The sequence below is a fragment of the Elgaria multicarinata genome, chromosome 9 (assembly GCF_023053635.1).
Source record: "Elgaria multicarinata webbii isolate HBS135686 ecotype San Diego chromosome 9, rElgMul1.1.pri, whole genome shotgun sequence".
NCBI lineage: Eukaryota > Metazoa > Chordata > Lepidosauria > Squamata > Anguidae > Elgaria > Elgaria multicarinata.
The window spans coordinates 41,864,825-41,892,493 of NC_086179.1; the positions used below are offsets into that span (position 1 = coordinate 41,864,825).

The 27,669-nt window shown below is 39.5% G+C and overlaps 1 protein-coding gene across 9 annotated transcripts in view; it reads left to right on the forward strand.

Moving 5' to 3' along the window:
• Nucleotides 1–25,269, forward strand: part of ANKS1B (ankyrin repeat and sterile alpha motif domain containing 1B) — a 373,862-nt gene extending 348,593 nt beyond the window's left edge. For 4 of the 9 annotated variants that reach the window (XM_063133716.1, XM_063133714.1, XM_063133715.1 and 1 more), the window contains 6 exons: nucleotides 4,782–4,910; nucleotides 7,767–7,838; nucleotides 14,420–14,506; nucleotides 17,747–17,884; nucleotides 21,292–21,459; nucleotides 23,279–25,265. In XM_063133716.1, the coding sequence (XP_062989786.1) occupies nucleotides 4,782–4,910; nucleotides 7,767–7,838; nucleotides 14,420–14,506; nucleotides 17,747–17,884; nucleotides 21,292–21,459; nucleotides 23,279–23,389 (705 nt within the window). In that variant the 3' untranslated portion in view covers nucleotides 23,390–25,265. Of the gene's footprint in view, nucleotides 1–4,781; nucleotides 4,911–7,766; nucleotides 7,839–14,419; nucleotides 14,507–17,746; nucleotides 17,885–21,291; nucleotides 21,460–23,278 lie in introns of all 9 variants that reach the window. The other 5 variants (XM_063133719.1, XM_063133713.1, XM_063133720.1 and 2 more) reach the window with 5 other exon arrangements.
• The last annotated feature ends 2,400 nt before the right edge of the window (nucleotides 25,270–27,669 follow it).

Here is a 27,669-nt window from a genome sequence, read left to right on the forward strand (position 1 = left end):
ATCCTCTCTTTAATTTCTCAGGACTATTTGCCTCAATTTCAAAATGCACTGAGTCACGTAAATGTGTACTTGAAAGGTAACATCTTGTAGCATGTCTTCAGGTCTAAACACTTCACTTATTTTTAGACACCAGAAGTGTCTTGAAGCAATGCCCTTATCTCATAAACTGTATTTTGACTATTAGCCCTAAGATGGTCTTTGAATGCCACTTCCTGGATATATAAAGATGTCATTGCTTCCTGATGCATGGGCAAATTAGACACTTATTCTTCCATTCATGTTTTATCATGCATATACCTTTTCTGGTGGAAATATTAATATTAGTGTCACAAGAAGAAACTCATGAAGCAGCTTTTAGTTGCAGCTCATCTTTGCAAGAGAAGGGGGGAAATTGCCTAGATCACTAGAACGCCTACAAGAACCGGTGAATCTGCTACAGTCATGCTACTATCCTGCTTTCCTAATAGATGAACAGCACTGTCTGCACTGAGCGTTTTCTTCTCTCTTTGCATTGACTGCTGTGGGAGAGAAATAACTATGCCAGACCCAGGCTGGTATACAGTTGGACCACATTTGGAAGCACATTGGAGGATCAAGGGGGCTTTGGATCAGAGGAATCCATGGCTATCCCTCACATACCTGACAGAACACCACTAGGACCCCCCCCCCCAGCCATACTGGGGGACCTTTGGTAACACAGGTGTTGTCCCACCAGTGATCTCCCTGGTGGGACTCTCAGTGGTCCTTGGAGAGAGTTTAGGTTTGCTCCCTAAACAAGTTTATATTGATAATAAATCTGAATTATGAGAATTTCTCATAGACAATGAAAATCAAATGACTTATTTTGAATTAAACTTCAGCTGAATATAAAACATTGCTAATGATATATGTAACAAAGAGCATCGTTGCAATCAGTAATCCCTTTTTTATTAATGAAACATTAAAATGCATTTTCAATAACTGCAGAGAATATTTTGAATATTTACAGTGGGAATAATCCAACCAGAGTTAAGCACTTTGAAGTCCTGTTGATTTTAAGAGAATCAACAGGATTCAAAATCTGGATTCAAAAGTACTTGTATTTGGCTGCCTGGTGACAGGTTTGAAAGGCAATATTTGGCTTCAAGACAGTTATTTGACTGCAGATACTCCTGTGTATTTTACTCCTGTCTCATTTCAATTTCACTCTTACTTTAGTTTTGATGATTTTACTGATTTCGTTAAAAGGAGTATGATTTTCATTAGAATTGTGTAGTATACACTCTCCCTGATCTGGACTTTTTTTTTTCATTTCACTAAATAGCTCTTGGACTGAGAATAATATGGATATTTTTGTAAAATCTCAGAAGTGTGAACAGTGTAAACTTACGTAACTGCGGGATTCAATTGTAACTATGCATCCTGTGCAAAACTACACATGCAAGTGGGCCAGGAATAATTAATGTTGAACATGACAGTCTTGAGCAAACAGAGGGCTCTGAATTGTGTCCGTTGTTTTGTGGTTTGTTCTATGATGGATTATAGAAATATGTTACAGCATACTTGCTTTTGGCATTTCTTACTAATACCATGTTTCCTAAAGCTTACATTTTAAAGTTATGCTCAGCATAAATTTTCTTACAGCAGGATATATTTATCTTGCTAAAAGTTACTTGAATAAGAGCTTTAAACCAAGCAGATACCGAGAGTTCTGTCATCTTAAAAATAGTCCTGACAAGCTGAGGACGTGTGGAAGTGAAAGTGAAATCTCAGAGTATAATCACATTTCTTTGAGTGACATTAATAAGATTGCTTTAATAAATGGACAGTGAGCCTGGAAACCTTTAATGTTTCTTGTCAATTACACTGAATCGTTATTTCTGTAAACAATGTTAGCTCCTAAAGAGCACAGTAGTAAAGCCAGAGTGAAGCCCTTCTAAACCCAAAAGTTAAACATCTGGCTAAAAGTTCTTTTCCTTGAGCTGGATTGTGCCCACGTTCAAGGGTGATCTACAGATCTAATAAAGGTTGACTGGCACTTTATGTGCCATACGTGTTTGGCACATGTAATGGATATTTGCTCGAGTGAGTACTGTAACGATGTGCAGGGGAACATTTTCTGTAAAGATGGAGTGCATGCCAGGGAGTCCTGGCCAATTGCATGACCTGTGGATATATCCACTGGGTGCCCCTGGATGTTTGGAGATTTGTGTCATTACAGGGTTCACTAAAGGAATACCAGTGTACAGGTGATGTACCTGCCAGGGATCTTTGAAATTCAGGTGGAGGCCCCTTCCATGAGCATAGCTCTGCCCAATTGCTCCCTCAGCCTATCCCATAATTAATGCAGATATTAATGATTGCAACAGGATAATAAATGTGAATTAGTATGAACACGCTAAAGCACCATATAAACATAAAGTATTAACTATTATTAATCTCTACCTAACTGAGACTTTCCACATGGGTAGCATTTTTCCCCACATCAACAAACAGCTGCATCTGCTGAAGAAGAAGCCCGTCTTTGTCAGGCTATACAAATGCTCTATTCCCTCCAAAAAGAACCCCTCAGGGTGGGCAACATCACTACATTTTGGCAGCAAATTTGTTGGAGGGGGCTGTGTGGCTTCCCAACTCTTGGAAGCTGCCCACTCCTGAGGCAGGGTATTAAGCATTGCAAGAAACGATCTCAAGCAGCTCTAAAGCACCTTTAAAGGAACGCAGCACATGAACTACATTACTGTCAGGTTTTGAACAAAGGCAGTAATGTTGGCACAAAGTTGTTTCTGGTTGTCTCATTTTCTGCAATCCTGCTTCAGTTTTCACGTTGGAAGGTTACTAAATTTCAGTGCCTTCCAGTTGACTTTGTGCTTATCATTGTAGATCTGTACAAACTTCTGTCTTGTCGTTATTGTGTGCCTCATGGAAATGGATGTATAATGGTTGTTTTGTTTGCCTTGCTTGGATGGAGAAATAAAATGGTACTTTCTTTGACTGAAATTTCCCCATATGCTTTCAGTACCTTTTCAATTGTTTTACTTTATCATATCTTCTTTCTCAAGTTCATTTATAATCGTTAGTAAACATAGCAATTTGTAGCCAATTCTACCCAACTGAGTTGAAAAACAATGAGTAGAGAATGCAATTTGAACTGTGACAAAACACACAAAACGACATGAGCAGATAGTGATTTTTTTTTTAGTGTTGGTATTGAATTTAGAAATTTCAAATAATGTATAGTTTTAGAAAGTACCTTCCAAATGCAACTATTTTGTTAAATTAATTTAAATATCTTTTTCTTCCCTTCAATAAGAAAAAATAGTTTAATTTAAGTACCATTGGTGGGAGCTTGAGGTAACAGACTTGTATTCATATCCTAACCACGTTTACTCGGAAGTAAGTCTCATTGATTTCAGTAGGATTCACATGTAAGCAAGTGTGTCTAGGATGACCTAAGCCTGCAGTCCTATTCAATCTTGCTTGACACGAAGTTCCATTGGACAAAGTAGGATTTATATTTGAGGAAATATGCATAAGATCTGGTTGTATAGCTGCAGTTGTGTAGATCGAGGGTGAAGAAGCTCAGGCCCAGGGACCAGATGTGGTCCTTCTGGAGGACTCCTCATGTGGTCAATGCCACCTTCCCCTGGCCCTTCTCCCCAATTATGTGGCGGTTTCTCAGCTTTTGTGCTGCCTTTTCCTCATTTTAAAAAGTTGAATTGCCACTCTTAAGGATTAATTGCGCACAGTAAGAGCATTGCCCTAAATTATGCTGGCATTTTTGGCTCCACACATCACTGGAATGCAGCCCCCCCTCGAGAGCTTCTCTGAAATTGAATTTGGCCCTCAGGCTGAAAGACATTCAGTGTCCCCTCTGTAAGAAGAACATAGGAAGAGCCATGCTGGATTAGACCATGGACCCATCTACTCCAGCACTCTGTTCACACAGTGGCCAACCAGCTGTTGAGCAAAGACCCACAAGCAGGACAAGGGTGCATTAGCACCTTCCCACCCATGTTCCCCAGCAACAGGTGTATATAGGCTACCGCCTCTGATACTGGAGGTAGCACATAGCTATCGGGACTAATAGCCATTGATAGCTTTCTTCTCCAGGAATTCATCCAACCCCCTTTTAAAGCCATCCAAATTGGTGGCCATCACTACATCTTGTGGCAGTGAATTCCATTGGCTACACCACAGCCAGACTTATTTAAAGTGTTACATATGGGGTTGGATCCAGGTTCTGCCTTCTGCAAGAGAAAAGCATCTTCCACAGGAGTAAGGGCTTCTCTCATGGAAGGGCCCTCTGACAATTTTCATCCTTCTCCACACCTCAGCTCACTCTATTTAACAGGGTTTCCTGACTCTATAGAATTTGGGAGGGGTCTAGAGTATTCCATAGTTTAACCATGCACTGTGTGAGGGAGGACTTAGTCCCAAGCACTCTGGAATAGGATCAGGCTGTTAGTTGAACTTCCCTTTTCAACCCTGTTATCTGAAACTTCTGGCTACTTATTTTATTCTGTTTGTCCTGCATAAGTAGCATTTCTGTTTAAATAATATCTACTTATTTGGGATATTTTGATTGTAGCTGGAAAATTCAGATGAGAGGCTATACTGTAGTGAGAAATGCTGTCCACATGGCATTCACCAGTAAATAATATTCAATTTACGTTCAGTAAATAATATGCAACCAGTGCAATTTGGCTACAACCAGAGAGCTGTTTTTAAGAGGTTTAGCTTACATTTAGCTTACATTCCCTTTAGCTTACATTTGCTTTTGTAATATATTTGATTTTCAGACTGGAGATTGGGGTGAACCATCAATCACCTTACGGCCGCCTAATGAAGCAACAGCATCAACACCAGTACAGTACTGGCAGCATCATCCAGAGAAACTCATCTTCCAGTCATGTGATTACAAAGCATTTGTAAGTTTGCCATATCTCAATGTCTCCTTTTAGAATAACAGAAAATTGCCCAATTTAGGGTGGTGACCTTTATCATGTAATTATGTCGTGTAGTCTTTTTCTCTACCTAACACAGCTGTAATGATGAAGCCTTTCTTGCAGGAACAAAACAATCTCAGTAAAAGAGTTCACAATTGTGAGCAGAAGGCAGATAGCAATGCTTCCTTTTTCGTTAAATCTCTGAGATGTTAGTCTTCTTTATTATAATGTACAGAGTATTTATTAAAGAAGCATCCAGAAGTGCCATGACGTTCTAAAAGGGTATTATGTGTGTGTGGGAGGCGAGGGATAGATGGACATAGGAGTCCTGCTGTATCTAAGGGGCTGTCTTCAGGGCAGCAGGTTGGCCCTGCCCTGCCACCAAACCCCACACTCTTGTTGGTGTGTGGCGGCAGCAAATTTGTCCTAATGAGGGGAGTCAGCGCAGGCTTCCCGGCGGCCATTAGGCTTGCTACGCTTGCCTCCCCAACCCGCAGCTTCCAATGACCTATAGGAGGTTGCCTTCTGCCTGGGAACACCCCCAGGGTGGCCCCAAGCAAGGACAGATTGATTAAAGAGCTGGACTGCCCTCACAATGGCTGGAAAAGTCAGAGCACGTCCCTGACTTTTTAGCTGCGCATCTTCGCCTCTTTGCCCCTGGCTGGCTTCGAATCTGTGACTGTGTCATCTAACAGATGCAGTGCAGATTCAGGCCGGATCTACACTTCTGCTTTAAAGCGCTCTATAACAGTTATAAAGCAGTTAAAGCGCTATAAAACTGTTATAAAGCGCTTTAAAGCAATAGTGTAGATCCGGTCTGAGTCACCCTGGGGCAAATACCGTGTCAAGAGAGCCCCCAAGTCAAAAATCCAGCATTTTCTTTACTTCTAATAAGTTTAGGAAAGAGCCTTTCATTATCATTTGTACTCTTCTGGTGCTCAGACGTTCATTGCCTCTGTTGTAAGTCACCTTTAGAACAAACAGGATCATAGCTATTTTTGAAAGTGGTGCTATTAAAATAATTAGTACTTGATTTTCTCAAAAATCTTTAAGGATCTGTTAAATCTTTCATTCACTTAATATAGCAGATTAAATGCTAAGAGAAACTATTAAAAGCTTTTTCAAATTTTGAACAGCATCATATTAAAATGCATATACAACTTCAAAAACCCTAAACAAAATAGTGACTGGGTTCAGATGTCATGGTAACCCATGATGGACTACTGTGTCGTCTTTTGGGATATTTTTAACCCATGAAGGCTTATTTGGCCAGGATAACTGGCTCTGATAACCCAGAGTCTACATAGTGAGTCACTTAACCCATCATGGGTTATCACGTTGTGTGGTAGTCACAGTGAATTATTTTGATCACCTACTGAGTCGCTTTGCAAGAGTGGTCAAAACTGCTGCTGCCGCTTTCCTCCAACCAACAGAACTGTTCCCACGATCTGCCTAGCAACTGATTCTACTTATTCTATTTGTTTATTACATATTTATACTGCCCAACAGCCTAAGCTCACTGGACAGTTTACAACTAAAGCCATAAAATCCAGATTAAAACTTTAAAATCACATAACACCAGAATAAATTACAGTTTAGGGAAGGCTTGTTTAAAAAGATCCGTTTTTAGGATGCATTTAAAAGTTGTTACATTTTCCGCCTCCCGAACCACACAAGGGTTAGGGTTTTACTTGCAGCCCAAACCCTTCCCCCAGCAGTGTGTTCTGCAACTTCTGTAAGCTTCAAACACTGTCTTGGTCAGGTGGCAGCAATTGTGCAGGTTTATTTTGACTTGTGCGCATCCTTGCCAGGGGATGTTGTGTATGAAGTTTTGTCCTGCTCTTGCAAACAGTGAGCACAAACCCTGCTAGAGGAGGCTGTATATGAAGTTTGGTCCTGATCCTATAAACTTCTGTGCCACCCCCATTTTGGTGCACCTGAGTTTTTTGCTCCTTTATGTGTAATTGTGCAGGGTTTCGATGGTGCATCAGGTGCCTCCCGACTAGGGGAGGCTGCGTATGAAATTTGGTCCCAATCTTGCATACTTCCAGCACTCTAGAGCCACCGCTCACCGCTTTTCAGGCTGATGCTGGCAGTGCTGAATTAATCTCTCCTCTCCTCATTGAGATATTGTGGAAGTTTAAACAGGCAGCTGTAATGATGTCTATGGGTGAAACAGCAGCACTGCGAGAGTGGGAGGGCTGCAGCAGGACAGGAGCGGGAGGACGACTCGGATTACTCAAAGTAGCTTAATAAGCTATGCACAGTGGCTTATTTGTCTGATTGTGTGTGGGATAACAGTAGGTTATTTTCAAGCTTAAAATGACATCCAAACACAGCCGGTTTCCCTCTAATGAAATTGTACTGAGACACCTTACATTTTTATGCAGTATTATAGTGTTGGATTCTTGAACATTTTCTACATAATTCTTTTTATAATTCACATAAGCCACTAGAAACACAACGATGAACTAAAGGAAACTATTATCTGTCCGTATATCCAGCATTAATATAGACCAACGAGGTATATAAGTAGCTTTTCACAGCAAAACAGCAGTTGCACCATTTTAAAGTAAATGGTACATTTTGTTTTCTGGTGCATTTTTCTTAAGATGGCTTCTGCAGTTCTCTACTTTAATCCTCACAATTGCAGTACTTTCTGGTACTGTTTGTAAATTAAGTTCTGTATAAAAGATAGGATAATACTCTCAATATTATGAGAAGATCACATGAAAAAAGAAAAATGGTAGAATATTCTAGTTATATATTTAGTTGTCCTTGTAAACTTGTTTACTCTGTTTTTATAACTACAGAAACAAATTGCTTCTATGTGTTAAGTATTTAGGTTCTATGTTGGTAAAAGAGCTAAGAGGAACAGAATCAACGCAGGATGCCTGTGCAAAAATGAGGGTGAGTGAAATGATTACTTTTCTAAATGACTGTAATAGGTAAGGCTGTAATTATACCTCTAATCTCATATATTTTGTTCATTAGATGTAACAACATTAGGGTTCTTTATAATGTTCTTTATCAATGTTTAGTTATAAATAAAATGTATTTTATCTCGAAGACCTTCATGTGCAAGTGCATTATACAATAAATGCTTTTGTTTAGGGGCTGAGTGAGTTCACAGGTGGAGGATTTCCCACCTCTTGATTAGCGTTTTTTTGTGCAACTTCCTAACCCATGTACAGGCTATACTTTTTCTGCACGCAAGCACGCACGCACGAACGCACGCTCACACACACACACACACACACACAACCAAAAACATCACGAGAGAAAGTACTTAAGGAGAAGTACTTCTTTAATGGAGAGCTTGAATAGCAAACTCCCCAGTACTAGATACTCAAGCAACCTTTTTTTATTTTGAAATGGAAAAAAAAGTTTAATTTTTGGTTTCTGTCCACAGTGAAGTGTTAAATAATAGGCTGGTTTTTTGTTTTTGGAAGATATATATAGCAACTAGAGAAGCAGGTTCTGAACGAAAAGGCTGACACTCATGAAAAGTGTTCCAAAGATATCAATTAGCTATGTAAAATATAACCCAAATCTTTCTCATTATTAATTCTGAATGTTCTTTACTTGTGCTCAAATATACACATTATTAATATAAAGAACAAGCAGGAAAACTGTTGGCTCTTTAACTCAAGACTCATCAAGTTTAATGCCTACCTTTTTTCCATTTAAAAGTAGAATTTTACAAATAATAGAAGAATTTTATATACTTTATGAATTGGGAGCTAGCTAATCATTTTTATTTTTTTGTCATACTGGTACATTAATTTGGGTTATTTATTGTGAGTTTGATGTTTGTTTATTTAATGTTTTATCTGGTAGGTGCTTTGAGAATGCAAATTACAGGATGCAAATTATTACATATAACAAATAAATAGAATAAGTATTGTTCAGTCTCTCTTGCAGAAATTCTAGATTAAGAACTTTATTTTTCAAGAAGGGGCAGTATCTCTAAAATTATTATTATTATTATTATTTATTTATATAGCACCATCAATGTACATGGTGCTGTACAGAGTAAAACAGTAAATAGCAAGACCCTGCCGCATAGGCTTACAATCTAATAAAATCATAGTAAAACAATAAGGAGGGGAAGAGAATGCAAACAGGTACAGGGAAGGGTAAGCAGGCACAGGGTAGGGAAAAACTAACAGTAGAAAGTAACAGTAGAAGTCTGCACAACATCAAGTTTTAAAAGCTTTAGGAAAAAGAAAAGCTTTTAGCTGAGCTTTAAAAGCTGCGGTTGAACTTGTAGTTCTCAAATGTTCTGGAAGAGCGTTCCAGGCGTAAGGGGCAGCAGACGAAAATGGACGAAGCCGAGCAAGGGAAGTAGAGGCCCTTGGGCAGGCGAGAAACATGGCATCAGAGGAGCGAAGAGCACGAGCGGGGCAATAGTGTGAGATGAGAGAGGAGAGATAGGAAGGAACTAGACCGTGAAAAGCTTTGAAGGTTAACAGGAGAAGTTTATATTGGATTCTGAAGTGAATTGGAAGCCAATGAAGAGATTTCAGAAGCGGAGTAACATGGTCAGAGCGGCGAGCTAAGAAGATGATCTTTGCGGCAGAGTGGTGAACAGAAACCAACGGACTGATGTGAGAAGAAGGAAGGCCAGAGAGAAGAAGGTTGCAGTAGTCCAACCGTGAAATAACCAGTGCATGAACAAGCGTCTTGGCAGAAGAGACAGACAAAAATGATCGAATCCTGGCAATATTATACAGGAAAAATCGACAAGATTTAGCTACTGCCTCAATATGAGGAATAAAGGAGAGCGAGGAGTCGAAGATAAAGCCAAGGCTACGAGCTTCCTTGACCGGAGTAAGCGTAACATCATTGACAGTAAGAGAGAATGAGAGATGAGGAGAAGGTTTAGGAGGAAAAACAAGCAATTCAGTCTTTGCCATGTTAAGCTTCAAGCGACGATGAAGCAGCCAAGCTGAGATATCTGAAAGACATGCCGAGATACGATCGTGAACATCAGGAGAAAGTTCCGGAGATGACAGATATAGTTGTGTATCATCGGCGTACAGATGATATTGGAGGCCATGAGATTGAATAAGCTTGCCCAAGGGCAACATGTATAAGGAAAACAACAACGGGCCAAGCACTGAGCCTTGCGGAACCCCTACTGAAAGGGGAAAGGAGGAAGACGAGCTGCCATTAGTCAACACGCTGAAAGAGCGACCCGCTAGATAGGAGGCAAACCAGTTATAGACAGAGCCACAAAATCCAAGGTCATGAAGGGAATCTAAGAGAAGATCATGATCAACCGTGTCAAAGGCTGCAGTTAGATCAAGGAGAATAAGAACGGAATAATGGCCTTTAGACTTGGCAGTAAGGAGATCATTGGTGATCTTAGTAAGGGCTGTTTCGGTGGAATGCAGAGGACGGAATCCAGATTGAAATGGATCCAAAGCAGAGTTACTAGAAAGAAAGTCAAGACAGCGAGAGTAGACCGCACGCTCCAGGATCTTTGAAACAAACGGCAACAAAGAGACAGGTCGGTAGTTAGACAGAGATAGCCTATCAAGAGTAGGTTTCTTGAGAATGGGAGAGACTGTAGCATGTTTAAAAGCAGAAGGAAATGAACCAGAGGACAGAGAAAGATTAATAATATGTAGCAAGGAAGGGAGGATAGCAGGAATAAGATTAATAAAGACGCGAGAAGGAATCGGATCACGAGAACAAGTGGAAGGCTTCGAAGAGCGTAGTATTGTAGATAGTTCATCCGCAGAGACCGAAGGAAACGCAGAGAAATTTGCAGGAGGAGCTGACAGATGAGGAACAGGAACTGGAAGAGGAGCAGAGCTGGCCAGATCAGAGCGGATAGTTTGGATTTTAGCATTGAAAAAAGAGGCAAAGTTATTAGCAGACAGAGAGGCGGGGAGAGATGGCGGATTAGGCTTCAGAAGAGAATTGAAGGACGCAAAGAGCCGCTGAGGATGCCTAGCATTTGACTGGATCAGCGTTGAGTAGTACTGCTGTTTGGCCAGTGAGATGGCAGAAGAGAAAGAGGAGAGTACAAATTTGTAATGGACAAAGTCTGCCCGGTCCCTGGTCTTACGCCAAAGGCGTTCAGCTGCCCGGGAACAAGAGCGAAGGTAGCGGAGGGAAGAGGTGAGCCACGGTTGGGGTTGAGAAGGGCGAGCTATCCGAGTTGTAGATGGAGCAAGATTATCAAGAGTTGAAGATAAGGAGGAATTAAAGAAGGAGACAGCTGAGTCCAAGGAGACAGCCGAACAGACAGAAGGAAGGGAGGAGGCTAGAGACTGGGAAAAATCCTCGTAATTGATAGATTGCAAGTCACAACAAGAGCGAGAAGCGGGACGTGAAGGAGGAGGATTATGAGTAATATTGAAAGAAACTAGGTGATGATCTGACAGCGGAAAGTGAGCAGTAGAAAAGTCCAACACAGAGCAATTCCGAGTGAGAACAAGATCCAGACAGTGTCCAAGGGAATGTGTGGGTGCATCAGACCAAAGCTTAAGATCATAAGAGGAAGATAATGAGCGAAATCGTAGAGCTGCAGCATCTTGAGGGTCATCCACATGAATATTGAAATCACCCAAGATAAGAGTAGGACAGTTATCAGAGAGGAAAAAGGACAGCCACGAATCAAAATCAGAGATAAATTTTGAGGACGGGCCTGGGGGGCGGTACAGAACTGCAACCCGCAGTCGCAGTGGAGCGAAGAGCCTCACCACATGTACCTCAAAGGAGGAGAAGCAATGTGAAGGTGGAATGGAAAGAGGCTGGAACTGGCACAAACTAGATAATAAAAGACCCACACCACCACCCCGACCCTCTGGGCGACTAGTGTGAGAGAAAGAGAGTCCTCCAAGAGAGAGGGCAGCAGAGATGGCAGTATCATGGGCAGGAAGCCAGGTTTCAGTAAGAGCAAGGAGGTGGAGGGACCTAGAGATAAACAAGTCCTGGATGACAGGGGCCTTAGAAGCAAGAGAGCGACAGTTCCATAAGGAACACGAAAAAGGCAGCTGAGAAGAGGGGAGACACCGGATAGGAACTAAGTTAGGAGAGACGAGATTGGAACGAGCCATAAGGAACAGATATGAGGAGAAAAGAACTGAGAGGAGACAATGTGAAGATCGTGACCTGAATCAGAAAGTGGCAGCGACCGGACCGTGGCTGGGGTTTTTCCTCCAGAGTAGAGGATCCGCTTGACCGGCTTCGCCCCACGGCTGAGAGCCACAGGCCGAGAGCCCTTGTGCTCTCGCCCTTCGGCTCGCGCCGAAGGCTCGCGCCTCCAGCAAACTGGAGGCTTGAAGTACCTAAAAAGGAGGGGGGAGGAGCAGAAGCTGCAATTCAAACAGACCAATGGCAGTTAGTCAATGTTGCTCAATGGCTTCTCAGAGAGCTAAGTTGCTTCTCCTAAAAGCATCTATAATGCTGAATGAAGCATCAGCAATTCAGCATTGATACATAGAGATAAAATGGTCAGTCAGGCTATATCAGCACTACAAAATTATAGATGTTAAAATATACAAGAGGGTATACAAGAGGGTAATCCTATGGTCCCTGGGAAGTTGTTCCAGGAGCCATAGGATACTGAAGACCTCTTCCCCTCCACCCACCACCCCTGCTCTGGAAGGAGATGGAAGTCCTCCCTAGATGGCAATGCTGCTTTTTGCTGTTGTGTCTGTCTTGCTGACAGTGGTGTGAGGTGCTTTCTCCTGGAAGTGGGATGGGGAACTATGCCAGCCTTGGATTTGGCATTCTTATTTTCCTTCTCATTGAAATCAAGGGAAGGGGAAATAAACAAAAAAGAAAAGGTGGTACCAATAAAAAAAAGGGGGGGAGAGCCCCCATCTTAGTTCCTAGCTGTCATGAGACCAGCAGGGTTTAGGAAATGTTGGTTCTTCTGCCATGGGTCCTCTCTCCCCTACCCCATTAGATTTCCAGTCTTTCTTGAATATTCAAGGAAATAGTAACCAATTAAACTGTCCTTAACTTATCTAAATAACTGCAGTTGAAGAAGATGAAGGCCTAACATAATGTGAAAATTATTGTTCCATATCCTTAAAACATATACTGAAGTGCGGCAGTTTGTGGATTGTTGTGAAACTTCTCTAGGTATCTACAAAATACATGACACAATTCATCAACTGGGTTTAAAGCTGAGCGCACGTGAGGGGATCGAGCCCTTTCCCTGTCCCTCCTTCCCCTCCACTAGTCCTCAGCATGAGAGTTGTGATGCTGTATAGAACTTTCTGTACCTCACTTAAAGATATTTAGCTCTCCAGGGCTGCAGCGTAAAGACTTACTTCTAGATTTAGAATGACTACTTTGGCCTACTGTGTCAAGTGAAGGCAAAAAATGCTTGTTAAAACAGACATATTTTTTTCTAGCTAAACAATAGCGGAGTTTTGTACTGACACTAATGCATATTCTTGTTTAGTAAAATTTGCTTAGGAAAGAAATCTAATAATGAGCTTTTTTCTGTGAGCTTCTATTTGTCTACTGTAAAAATCACTGTTTTCCTGTGATATCTTAGGAACATAGAAAGCTGCCTTATTCTGAGTCAGACCGTTGGCCCACCCAGCCCAGTACTGTCTGCACTGACTGGCAGCGGCTCTCCAGGGTTTGGGGCAGGATTCTTTCCTAGCCCTATCTGGAGATCCCGGAGATTGAACCTGGGACCTTCTGCATGTAGCCGTGCTATCAATGATCCTCTCTGCTGCAGTAGGATTTCAAAAGTAGCATATTGTTCCGTAGGGAATAATTGTATTTGTTTGACTATAGGCCATAACAAACAAATCAGCTAAGTAATTACGAAGTAATAATATTGCATTCTTATAAAGCCAAATCTCAAAGTAAGCACTAAAATAGAAAATGAGCTCCATCACACCTAGGAAGAAACGCTGGCTACCGTCGCTTCTCCATCGTCGCTCAGTTACTTCCTGTTTGAAAACAGGAAGTAAACAAGGAGCATGAGGCCCATTCAGTTGGGCGTTGTAATCACACTGCTTCTCCCACACACAGCAGGAGAGAGCAGCAACTTCTGGTTTTAAAAATATTTTGGAGTTTTCTGGTTTTTCTTGCGGCTCAAGGAAGGCCAGAAGAGGCGGAAGGCACGTGGGAGGCAGACGCCGTCATATGAGGGACCTCTGAGAAATCCGTGACTGCCCAGTAACGAGAATGCAATAAAACGCTCATCGGATGGAGCTCAACATAATGCAAATTTAGTTGTCTAATTACATTCCTATGCAAGGCAACCCTATTAACACTTGAAAGTGTGTGTGTGTGTGTGTGTGTGTGTGTGTGTGTGTGAATTGAACCTGTGCTCGTGTACTGTGTATATATCTATCTGTAAGTTACTCCATTCATTTTCAGCAATAGGATATTCAAATGTTTAATGAAAAATGTCCTTATTTCCTATTACAGTTACAGGTAGGGCATTATTAACTTGGGAAGAAAGGAAATTACAGACAGATATTTGTGTTTGCTTTTAATTTCAGAAGTCTACAGAACAAATGAAGAAAGTCCCTACTATTGTTTTATCTGTCTCTTATAAGGGAGTAAAATTTATTGATGCAACAAATAAGGTAGGTATCATTTGATTATTCAGTTATTTTATAATAAATGGCTGTTCCACATTCGTAGTCATACCTTCTTGTGCAGTTCATAGTATGCATCTGATGGAGTTATAGACTTACAAAAGAGTAGAGTTGGAAGAGGCCTATAAGGCCATCAAGTCCAACCCCCTGCTCAATGCAGAAATCCACCTTAAAGCATACCTGACAGATGGCTGTCCAGCTGCATCTTGAAGGCCTCTAAGGTGAGAGAGCCCACAACTTAGGTCATTGGTTCCTTTGTCGTACTACTCTAACAGTCAGGAAGTTTTTCCTGATGTCCAACCAGAATCTGGCTTCCTGGAGCTTGAGCCCATTAGTCCCTGTCCTGCTCTCTGGAATGATCGAGAAGAGATCCTGGCCCTCCTGAGGTCTGAAGCATACACATACACAAAGAGGAGAAGTGTGGGTGACTGCCACAAGTCCCCCTCCCACCAATATAATATGTAATTTCTCATGGAAGACTGCACTAATTGATGAATACCATCTATAGCTCCAGCAACAAATTAGTACCAACTTGCATTTGCCAGCATTGTGTGGTATTGGGGAAGGTTCCAAGAACAGTCTGAGAAACTGTTAAATAGATGGGGTTTTATGTACTCTCTGGTCACAGAGGAGTACCAAAGGGTTTCACTTTATAATGCAGAACAACTTTATAGGTTAGTCAGCAGCAGTGAATGAATTTATCTACTTGTGATGCCAGATGCCAAATTTGGCTTAGCATGATTTATGGTGTTACACAGTTTCAACAATAGGTGTGCTCAACTGTAAGATTCATTTCAAGCTAACTGACACATGCATTTACCTGTGGGAAGTCTAGTTGTGTGAACAGTGTTACGTCGGAGGGACGGATCCGAGGAAGAATGTACATTCTGTGAACAGGAAAGACTCAGCAACCCCACTCACATTAATTAATCTGCAGGCTGCTGCAGCTCCCCTTTTCCAGTGTTACACTACCCATAGAAGTAGAACAAATTAGGATTTTTGTTGTTATTTAAAAAACTCCTCTTTGATGCATCCTGGCACAATCAAGAGTAGTTATGCATATCTGAGATCCATTAAAAGTGCAGAGTTAGCACTTCAGTTTCACTAATTGCAATGAGATTTAATATTACCTCTTACTTGGTTGAGTGATCCTGGCTAGTCACTTCATGCAATTCTTAAAGGTAGCCAATTTAGCTGATTTTTGTAATTTGAAGAGTTCAAATGACAAAATTGTGTGTGTGTTTTTCTGATTATAAAATGAAAACTACCTATGTGAAGACCACAGTTCTATAATTTGAAGTTTAAATCCCCCCCTGAGGTTTGCTAATTTCACACAGCTATAAATACTGTAAATATACTCAAAAGCATAGAATGTTCACTTGAGGGATTTCAAATTCTAGAAGACCTTTCAGTGAACCAGAGTTAAGTTATTGAAACATTTTCTGAAAACAATGAAGCCCACTGAGTTTTAAAAGCAGATTCTGGTTTTAGTGCAAGCAATGCTTCCAGTTCTAATTTCTTCTGAGAATTAGAAAAATCTAATTTTGAAAACCTTGTTTTTTCCCTTAACGGCAGTACTAACACAATCTACATCCTATTGCCATATTTTTCTTTTATTTTTAGGAAACTGAATTCATGTATTTTAGTATCACTGTAAATGTGATAATAGTCCATATTTTTTAATCCAAGAGGTCTGAAACTTAAAAACAAAGAAAATAACATGAAGGCAGAGTATTGGGTTTTGCTCAAAGTAGTGTAGAATTAGAATATTAAACATCCCTGAGTTTAAAGATCTTTACAAATTGGTGCTCATTAAGGCATAATCTTTAATTTGAGTGTGGTTCTCTATAGGCAAAACCTTATGCAGAAATAATAGTTTCAAAAATTCTCCAGCAATTTGAGATAAGAGGATTTAATAGTGAGCTAGATTATGATTTTCTTAGTTTGGATTGTCTTCTATAAAACATCCATAAATCTGAATCATGACAGTTTTCACTTTATATTAAAATAGCTGGCTAAATTAATATTCCAATGGGGTCTCTTGATACTTGCCTGAAGAGATAGTCTCTCAGAATTAATTTGTCAAGGGGGCAACAGATTAATGCTTGCATAGGGAGGGCTGGACAGAGATTGACAATAGTCCTGATTCAGAAAATAAGCTTTAATCACATGCTTAAGAATTAAAAGATGGATGAAACATACATGTTCCGACCCAGTGCTACCAATGCACACAGGAGACTTTTGGAATAACATTCTTTCTGAGCTTCTTAGCCTAAAGAAAACAAATGCAAACAGAAAATGAATGCAATGAAGATGTAGATTTTTTTGTTGTGCAAAATGTTTATATGCATCTTTCCTTGCCTATTACACTAATCTGGACAGTATCCCTTGCTCTGTACAGCTCATTTCATTTTTCCACATCTTTGTTGCAGAAATCTGTTGCACCATAAATGAATTCCCACATGTTCTTTCATATTAATCATTCTTATTCTTAACTAGAAAGCCTAAAGAAAGTAAGGCTATCTATCATTCATTTTTCTAGCTGAATGTATCTTACGCATGAGGAAAAAGGTTTTGTCTTTATACCTACAGGGAAATCACCTGTTAATTTATTAAACTGATGTGTACATTTTATTTGTTGTTGATTTCAACAACTCTGAATAAAAGCCACAACACACCAGTAACAGCAATTGCAATACGATAGTCTTGCCCTATGTAGGGCTACTAATCTAGAATAACCACCACATCCTAGTTTCTTCCTCTCATTCACTAGTACAGGATAGAATTCTAGGTTTACTGACAAATATGCATGGAAAGCCTGGAAGAATTATTCTTATGACTCTTTAGCCACCCGGCTCATCAGTATCACAATGTGGTAGGGACAAAAGAGGAGAACCATGGTTTCTGGATGTGATACTAATCCTACATACTTTGAGTTTAATGGGCTATAAATCAACATAGGATTGGACTGCAGATGCATCTCATTCTACTTATATCTGAATTCAAACACAGAGACTAATCTTTTAAACATTGTGCTAGTATTTTGGATGAGCTTAATGAGTTCAACATTGGTAAACCAGCCCGATAATTATGAGTGCTATGAAATGTTCCCTCCTCCCCGAGATGTTTATGTGTTCAGACTGTGGCTAAATAAGTGTTTGAGGGACTCTCTGTGTACGATTCCTGGTGGTGATTAAATATACTGAGAGTTATTTTCCTTTCATTCAGAATATTATTGCTGAACATGAAATTCGTAACATTTCCTGTGCTGCACAAGACCCTGAAGACCTCTCTACGTTTGCTTACATCACAAAAGACTTGAAGACAAATCACCATTACTGCCATGTGTTCACAGCCTTTGATGTGGTTGGTTTATAAATATTTTTCTACTTTAGCGCTTTAGCAATTCCATAGTAACATTTAATATGATTTAGCTGAGAAGTGGAAGTTACTTAGAATTAAAAGCATAATCAGAGAGGCAAGCCATTAAATTTTCTGATGCAATTTCAACTATAGCGAATATTTTTCAGGATTGATGCTGGTGTAATATAATTTACAGTTTCAGTTCATGTGGGAAAGTGTAACAAATTCACATGACAACACCAATGTGCAGATTTAATATAGTGCTTCATATCACTGCCATATTGTATCCAAAATAATTTCGAAACAGTAGGAAGTTTGAATTAGCTGCTGTTTCCCTGTACGTGTAAGAACATAAGAAGAGCCCTGCTGGATCAGACTAAGGCCTATCTAGTCCAGCTTTCTATTCCCATGGAGGCCAACCAGATGTGTATGGGAATTCCAGACACAGGTCAAGAGTGCAATAGCCTCTGATACGGGAGGTAATATATAGCCATCATGCCCAGTAGCCATTGATAACCTTATTCTACATTAATTTGTCTATCCCCCTTTAAAGCAGTTTAGGTTGGCGCCCATCACTACAGCCTCTGGTTATTCATTCTATAATTTATCTATGCGCTGTGTGAAGTATTTCCTTTCATCTGTCACAAAACATGCAGTGAAGTTATCAGTGATGATGCTTTATACACAAGTGCCACACTTCCATAACATAACAGATAAAGCAAGCTGGATTAGGTTGTACAGTGGTACCACTTTTTTAGACTAGGAAAGGATCTCTGGAGTTTACTAAGACAATATGGTTTTACTGCAGTCCTGTATTTAGCCTGTCCACCGTATGCTCTAATATGCTTTGAAGGCAATGAGGAAAATTGCTGTTAACAAAGAATGAAAATGCAGGCTTTTGAAAAATAAATTTTGCACAGAGGTTAGTTTATTGGCCAAAGTGTTCAAAGTCAATGACTCTTGGCCATTTATTTTTGTACAAAAAAGTAATAAATTGAACATTCCACCATACCTATTTGAGCCTTGACACTTTAAAAGTCTTATTTGTATCACAGCTCCCTAGTTCTTTTAGCTCTCATAATGAGAAAAATTAATGTGTGCATTTCTTCTGTGCAATTATGGCTAGTAAATACAAGTAAAGCATGCAGATAGTTGAATTACCGTGTACTGTGAATTCAATTCCCAAATACGTTTTTCAAACACCAATTGGGCAAAAGAGGAAAAATGTGAGGGGTATTTACACATAGCCTTTTATTCTGGAGTGCCTACACTGGAACGGAGGGAAGTCACAGCTATTTTTTTCATGATGAAATTCTGAGAAGAGGCAAAAGGATTGTTAATGCTATATTTAAAAGTATTAGAAAGGCCACTGTCAGGAAACCCTTTTGTCATCTTATAGATGGTGAAAGTCTTAAGAAATAATCCAGATAGAGTTGATTCTGGTTTACTCTTCTAGTGTGCTAAACAGCTATAACTAAACCTATAATTTTTGCCTTTTCTTAAGAACTATCTTGGGTTTAAGTGGCGATCATGTTTTGGCACAAAGCCTCCTGTCTCATTACCAATGGCAGCTCCACTGAATGGGCTTGCGTTGGTACAGCACTCAGGGTAGAGACTATCCTGACTACTACAATGTCTTACATATCTCATTAACAAAGAGAAGCAAGGGGAAAGGCTTCAGGTGTGCTTCTCATTAGGCAATTAATTTAAGACATTTTAATAAATAATTGACTTTACTATCTGACTGTTTACATCACATTGGCTCAGATACAAGCAGAATTTTTGCCTCTTAAAAAATCCCATTGAAAGTCTGGGTGCTTGTATTTTGGGTTGTAATTTAAAAGCATGAGCTTCTGAAGCACATAGAACTTTAGCTTGAAAGTAAGTTGGTTTCCCATTGAGATTTTATTCAGTCCTGAAACTTAACAGTGCCATCCTCTGCACACTTTCCTCAGAATAAGTCCCTCTGAATTCCATGGGTTTTACTTCTGAGCAGACATGCCTCAAGTCCCATTCTTGATCAGAGTTCCACATTTCTCTTTCCCTGAAGTTTCACTAAAGTTGAGACATACCTCAAAAGTGTTGCACAGACTTATTTGTGCTGGAATTTGGCAGTGCTAAATTGAGATTGGGTGATTATAAGTTATGCTTTATTAGAATAATTATATTCTATTTTCTGTAGCTTATTATAGTTGGTTAATCAATAAACCCTTGAGATAAGGCTAGTTTAAAATCAAAATCAATATTTCCCTTTGAGTTTCTGGCCAAGTTCTCTGAAGCTGATGTGAATGTATCCGTCTCCTTGTTACTGTCATACTTCAGTACTAGGTAATTAAGACATCTGAAGCAGTGACTTGAAAGAACTGGTCAGGAGAACAGTGTACTGCTGGGTAAACTGTCCCCAAATCAATACAGGAAGATTAGCATCACACTGAAGCCAGATAGTCAAAGTTCAGCAAGGAATGGGAGCAGTAAACACAGTTGTTCAAGAAGTACTAGCTCTCACCTGTTGCAAGGCTAGTGCAATTTAAGGTAACACTTACTTCAATTTGACTTGAAATTCAGCTTGTTGTGTTTAAAAATAAACAATGGAATTCTCAAGAAACCAATGTGAGAGTACCAGGAACATGGTGGATAGATAGTATTGTTTAGCAGTTTCTGGACATGTTCACCAAGAGTCACTGTGAACTCTGGGCTGAAGAAGGCTTCTGTGCATAGAGTAGCAATACTGTGCATCCAAAATACATCAAGTTTAGTGGGAAGGGGGCAAAGGAAAGACATTAAATCCAGAAAATCAGTACCAAATGTTGGTTGTTGGATTTTTACTGTGTAGTCTGGGGTGTTTTTTGTTTTTTGGGTTTTTTTGTATTCACTTTTTTGGGGGGGGCTGTGAGCCACTTTATTTAATATAAAGCAGGCTAGGTTTTCAAATTAAATAAGCAAACCAAATTGTGCAGGCTCATAATAAACCCATGCACAAGGTGTTGTACACCGTTTGCAGAATTCTGTGCACTCAGTCTGGTCTATTCCCATTTGGTTGGTTCCAGATTTAGTCAGACTCCTTGGAATCATTAGGACTTTTAGCCATGCTTAACTTAAACCCAACTGAATAATGGATTTAATCATAAGTAAATTTGGAATCTACCCATTGTCTTCTGGATCACAGACTTCATGCTCAGCAAAGTTCACACTTTGAATGTTCTACATATCTCTTGTGTGTGGTTTGTGGTGATGGGGGGAATCAAACATGTTGTCTCCAGTATATTTGTACTAATAAGGTATTAATAGTGTCTTCTATAGACCTTTCTAGAAATAGACAATACTGCCTGCCCTATATATTTTATACATTTGTTTAAAATTTGTGTTCAAACTAACTCATTTTAATACTGCTGTGTTCATTGCTGTTCCAGAATTTAGCCTATGAAATAATTCTCACATTGGGACAGGCATTTGAAGTAGCCTACCAACTAGCACTTCAAGCTCGAAAAGGAGGCCATTCTTCAACCCTTCCTGAAAGCTTTGATAATAAACCTACCAAACCAATCCCCAAACCACGTGTTAGCATTCGAAAATCTGTGGTGAGTAAGAAATGTTCAATATACAGAAGGAACCTGTTGCTACTTGCATACGAATTATGTCAACATAGCTGTTGGCCTGAGATGTGTTGCGTCAATTCCATTGTGAGATTTCTAAAAATTCAGTATTTTGTAATTTTATAATTTCAGAACCTTTATATTTAAAACATTCTAAAAGACCATCCTAGCCATGTTAAGTCTTTGGCAAATGCCCCGTAATTAAACCTCAATTTCACCTTAGGCATTTGCCTGATCACTTGTAGGGCTAATGTAGCGAGGGAGACGTGGGCAAGCATGTAAGCCCCACCCACAATATCCCCCCAAGAAGGTCTAAACTGGCTTTCACAACACAGAGATAGAACTGGTGAGGTGGTAGATGCCTCCCAACCAGCAGTATTCCCTCCACTGCTACCATTTTTTTCTAATGATCTCTGTGGCTTACAAGCTAGGAGACACAGAACAAGCTTAGACTAAGGGCTTCTGCCCCAGGCAAGCCATGAATCTTATCCGTAGAAAAGGGGAGATAAACTCTCTTTCAAAGAACTGGCCCAGCTGCAGCCAATTCCCCGCTCTTTAGGATGCCTCGCCATGGTAAAGGTAATACTTTTCTAAGAGTTCTTACCAACTTTCCCTTTCTGGTGGGTGTCAGCTACTGTGTGGTGTAGTCTTAATTCTTTTTCAGCTTCAGCTGCCAGACCCAAAGGCAACCAGGAAATCTAGAGATGTAGGAGAGGCCGTTACAAAAACACACACCATGTGAATAATTATTGAAGAACGTGAACACATATTAGCCCTGTTCATGTATTTGCCTGAATATGCAAGGGTGAAAACTGTGTAGGGGTGTGTGTGCGCACATGTGAGCCTTGCCCTCAACACCCCGCAGCATGTGGGCTCCTCTGCAGTCCTTTGTGTGTTCAGCACAAAGGGTTTAAGAAGGCTTCTGAGTTTGTTTGGCTAGAAGCACGTTAAAGCCTCGGTGTGACTGGGAACTAGGATTCAAATTCCTCAGTGGTTTATAGGGATTCTAGTTACTTAAATGGGTTACAGCAGCCCAAACATTCCTATGGTTAGATGTAGTAGCTAACGCTTGATGCCCTGAACATGTGAAACAGTATGCTTCTGTGAGTGTATCCCAAGCCAAATGACAGTATGTGCTTGCAAATGGGTGGTGTGCATGCAAGCTTCTTGGCCTTTTGGCTATGATCAAGTGTAATCATGCACAGGGATATGCATGATTAGCCTCATTGGCCTGGTTCAGACAACACGCTAAACCATGCTGCTTAACCACAAAATGGTTAAGGGAATGCATAATGCAGTCCATTTACCATTTTGTGGTTAAACAGCATGGTTTAGTGTTGTCTGAACCGGGCCATTAGGAAAATCCGGAATAACGTATATTGGTTGGATTTAGCCCCTCCCTGTGAAACAGCTGTTTGGTAAGATTGTTTGACAAAGCTATATTTGAATTAAGGTTATACTCATGAGATCCTTGTAACCTAATCTTTAAGTCACGTCCCCAATCATGAGCTTGTTATGTCACTGAGAACAAAACTGTGTAAAGGTTGATAACATTTGCCATTATATAAATTTAACTGCAGATTTAATGTAGACACATCTCTTGTTCCACCAGCCCAGTACTAGGAGGGCAGTGAAAATAATGAATCCATGTACCCCTGGATTATCATGATAAAACAGAATATAGACTGTAGCACCAGCCGTGTGTATAATGATGTGCCACCGTGACCCAGTTTGAGCACTGTTGTAATGTTCAGCAAACAGAGTAGATAAAGCATTGCTGTGTTTCTTTTTATTTGTTTCCAAGCAGATAGATCCCACTGAACAAAAGACTCTTGCCAACCTACCATGGATTGTAGAACCAGGACAAGAAGCTAAAAGAGGAATTAATACCAAGTATGAAACCACAATATTCTGATAGTGAACTGTCCTCTGTTTCATGTTGTGCCTTGCACTCAAAGCAGTCATAGCACAGCCTTTCCTTGACGGCAACTCTTCAGTCTTGTAGAGGGGAAGACTGCACTATATGAGTGGCCTTGAAACTAGCAAAAACATAAAAATGAAGAAAAAAAAGGCTGCTGGTCATTTCTGGTGATTGTTCTTCCTGCAGCACTGACAGAAGAATGACATGGGATGAAGACTTTTCAATTACAGCCCACAAGGGTAGTGGGAGATTGTTTTCACGCAGGCACTTCTCTTACAACTTCGCCACAGTGCTTTCTTTAATTTCTAATTATAATGTTCTACTTTTACAAAGGTCTCTAACATTAATGCTGCTTAGAAAAACAACGTTCAGTTGTGGTTGGGTTTTTTTATTATTATTTCAAACATGGCAGTTTTTAAATTGAAACAGACCCAGATTATTTAGTACAAACTTTGAAATCGTGGAGTCCTATATAAATTCTGCTGTTTATTTTTTAAAAAATTAGTAATAGCAAGACATTAGCTTCCCTGATTTGTTATTTGCTGGATTTATGTAATCTTCGTGCCATTTAATTATCTAGAGAAATGAGGTTCTGTATAGCAGTGTGACAACGAATCAGAGTTTTATGAATGGCTTAAAAAAGAGGAATTAATATAATAATGCATGAAAATGCACCTTGTATTAAATATTTTTGTGGGAGAGAGGAAAACTATAAGAGTAAGTATGCATATTTATGATAAAGGAAGTCATTAATTATGAAGAGTTTGGATTTATTTTAAAGTTAAATATGCTGCTGTTGTATTACTTGCAACAGCGGTTAACAGTGGGGCATCAGTAACTGGATGGTTCACTTTATCTAGGGGTAAAACAGAAGCCGCCCAGCAATTGCACTACAGGTACATGCAACTGTATACAGTTTTTCAAGTTATTATAGCCATGTGTTTGAGTTTTTAACAATCTGAAAGATGGTTTTAATCAAAACTGGGGATTTTATCAAATTTTCTGTCTCAGAAAGCTGGTTTTAATGAAAAATGCAACTCAATGTTTTTTTTCCTAAATAAAGAAAAAAAAATCCAAAGTAATACATTCTTTCCACAAAACAACCTGTTGAGCATTGGCTTAACATCTGACTTAATGAAATTTACTTACAATTTTCTTTGAAGTACTTTAATTTTTTAATGTCTTTGTGGAGTATTTGTAAAATAACATTATGTATATTTCAGTGGAACTGAATGAATTAACACAGTAAAAATATCAATCATAGGCGAAAAAAACGACATTTTAATGTGTATTCTATCCAGTCAAATTGTGAGTCATTTTGAACATCATTATAGAGATATTGATGAATAGTGTGGTTGACTTAATGTTTTTTATTATTCTTTCATATTTAACTATAAGGTTTCAGTTACACTCAACTGAATTTTTAACAAAATTGATAATGGAACTTGATTTAAAATTAAAAATTGTATATGGTTTAGTTGAACCTAATCATAGCTCTAAATGACAAAAAAAAAACTTTTAATACAGTATTCAATTTACTTGAACCAATCAGCTCCTTGTACATATTCTGCCTATTCATTGTTGATATGTATGTAGTAGGCTGACAGTAAACAATGAAAAATATAGTACCAAAAGGAATATTGTATAGGAGAAAAGTAAATAGTAGCCTCACTGCAACAAATACTTCTATGTAAATATGCTTGGGCTTCCAGTTATAAATTTTGTAATTTTTGTCATTATTTATATCCTATAAAAGCACACAAAATAAATTGAAGTTGTACAGTCAGTACTGACTTCTGCAGAATTTAGTAGAGACAGATATTGAACACTAGTTGTTCTGAAAGGATGGCTAATGTGACTGAATGTGGAAAACATAATGGTCTGATCTTGCAAACCACTTCATTGAGTCAGTGGCTCATTTGTAAACCGCTTCAGCTATTGGGCGGTATAGAAATGCAATAAATAAATAAATAAATCAGGTCTCACATCACGAGACTAGCGGCAAAAAGGCAACAATTTGCCCCTTTGGGCCAGTGCTAGAATTTGATGGATGCATACTGTCTGTTGTCAGTGCAATATGACACAGATGTCTAATCTAACCCATTATTATTATTATTATTATTATTATTATTATTATTATTTATTATTATTACAATAAATGGACATGACTGCTCTAATCAATTTATGGCAGTTTACAGAGTAGCAACAAAAAGACAGTTGCACATCTTCAAGAGCTTAATATAAAATGCTACACAGAAAAGGCAATTAAAGGAAAGGTGGAGGAAGGATGCGCAGATAAATGGTGGATATTTATTTATTTTTAACATTTTAATCCCACCTTTTATTCAAAAAGGCTCCCAAGGCAGTTTACAGAAATATTTCTTAAGACAGTCCCTGCCTGCTGTTGACCAAAAAGCAGGACATGAGTGCAACTGCACCTTCCCACCCATGTTCCCTAGCAACTGGTGTACAATAAAGCCACCAAATTGGGGGCCATCACTACACCTTGTAGTAGCAAATTCCAGAGTTTAACTATGTGATGTGTGAAGAAGTAGTTCCTTTTATTTGTCCTGGATCTCCCAACAATCAGCTTCATGGGATGACCCCACTGGGTTCTAGTATTATGGGAGAGGGAGAAAAATGTCTCCCTATCCCCATCTCTACACCATGCATCATTTTGTGCACCTCTACCAGGTCTCCCCTTAGCCTCCTTTTTTTCCAAGCTAAACAATCCTGCAGACTTACAATTGGAAAAAACCCAATCCCATCTATTGTAACCTGCTGGACTGGAAGGACCCTTGGTCTGATCCAGCATGGCTCAAATTCTTCTCTCTCTCTCTCTCTCTCTCTCTCTCTCTCTCTCTTTCTTTCTTTATTACATTTTTATACTGCCCAATAGCCGAAGCTCTCTGGGCGGTTCACAAAAATTAAAACCATGAAGAACGTAATAAAACAACCAACAATCTAAAAACACAAATACAAAATACAGTATAAAAAGCACAACCAGGGTAAAACCACGCAGCAGAAATTGATATAAGATTAAAATACAGGATTAAAACAGTAAAATTTAAGTGTAAGTTCAAATTAGGTGTTAAAATACTGAGAGAATAAAAAGGTCTTCTGCTAGTCACGAAAGGAGTATAGTGTAGGTGCCAGGCGAACCTCTCTGGGGAGCTCGTTCCACAGCCGGGGTGCCACAGTGGAGAAAGCCCTCCTCTTAGTAGCCACCTGCCTAACTTCCTTTGGCAGGGGCTCACGGAGAAGGACCCCTGTGGATAATGCAGGCAGACACAGAAAACTGCTTAGAGATGGATAAATCAGTCTCTTCTAGTTCATATCAATTTCACATATATTTTTAAAAACTGCATGAAATTTCATATTTGTTTTTGTATGCAATTTCCCCCTAACATACATATTTTATATGCAATTTCACTGAATATATGCATTTTTGTATGTATCTTCTCTTAATACATACATTTGTGTACACAACTTTCTTGAATATATGCATTTTAATGCTACTTTCCCTAGTAAACTAGTTTTAGCAGAAAATGGCGCTCTCACACAGGTATATCCTAAAGCACAAATAAGAAAACAGTCTGCAATAAAGCCAAGTGATACTGTGACATATAGTAATCAGGAGAAAGTTCACCAATGCTAGTCGTAATTTATCACAAGCATATGCATTCTAAAATCAGGCTAGAGCCTAGATTGGAAATAATCCAAAATCCATAGTTGAGGAACTAACCAAAATACTATAAAAGAGTGTACAAGATTTCAGGTACTCCAGAACTCGTCATCAGGTTAGGTGGTAAAAAACAGGATGGGAAAACAGAAACATCCATAAATTAGGCCAGATGTTGTGGCCATGGGATCAGCAATTTAAGCCCAGTCTCAAAATGGACTTTGCAGACTGAATGAATAAATCACTGATAGATGCTGCAGGTATCAGATTACACTTAGCATTCTGGGACAAAGAAAATAACACATGGCTGACCCCAATTGCTCTAAACATAAATGTCGTCTGTAATTCAGATCTGCCTCTTGCTTTGGGTGCAACATATATATTTTGTGGCAAACTTAAGAGAAATATGGCATAGTGACTAAAGTGTTGGACTGGGAGCTGGGAGCTCCATGCTCTAGTCCCCATTCAGCCATGGAAACCCACTGGGTGACTTTGCGCCAGTCACACTCTCAGCCCAACCCACCTCACAGGATTGTTGTTGTGAGGATAAAATGGAGAGGAGGATTATGTACGCCGCCCTGGGTTCCTTGGA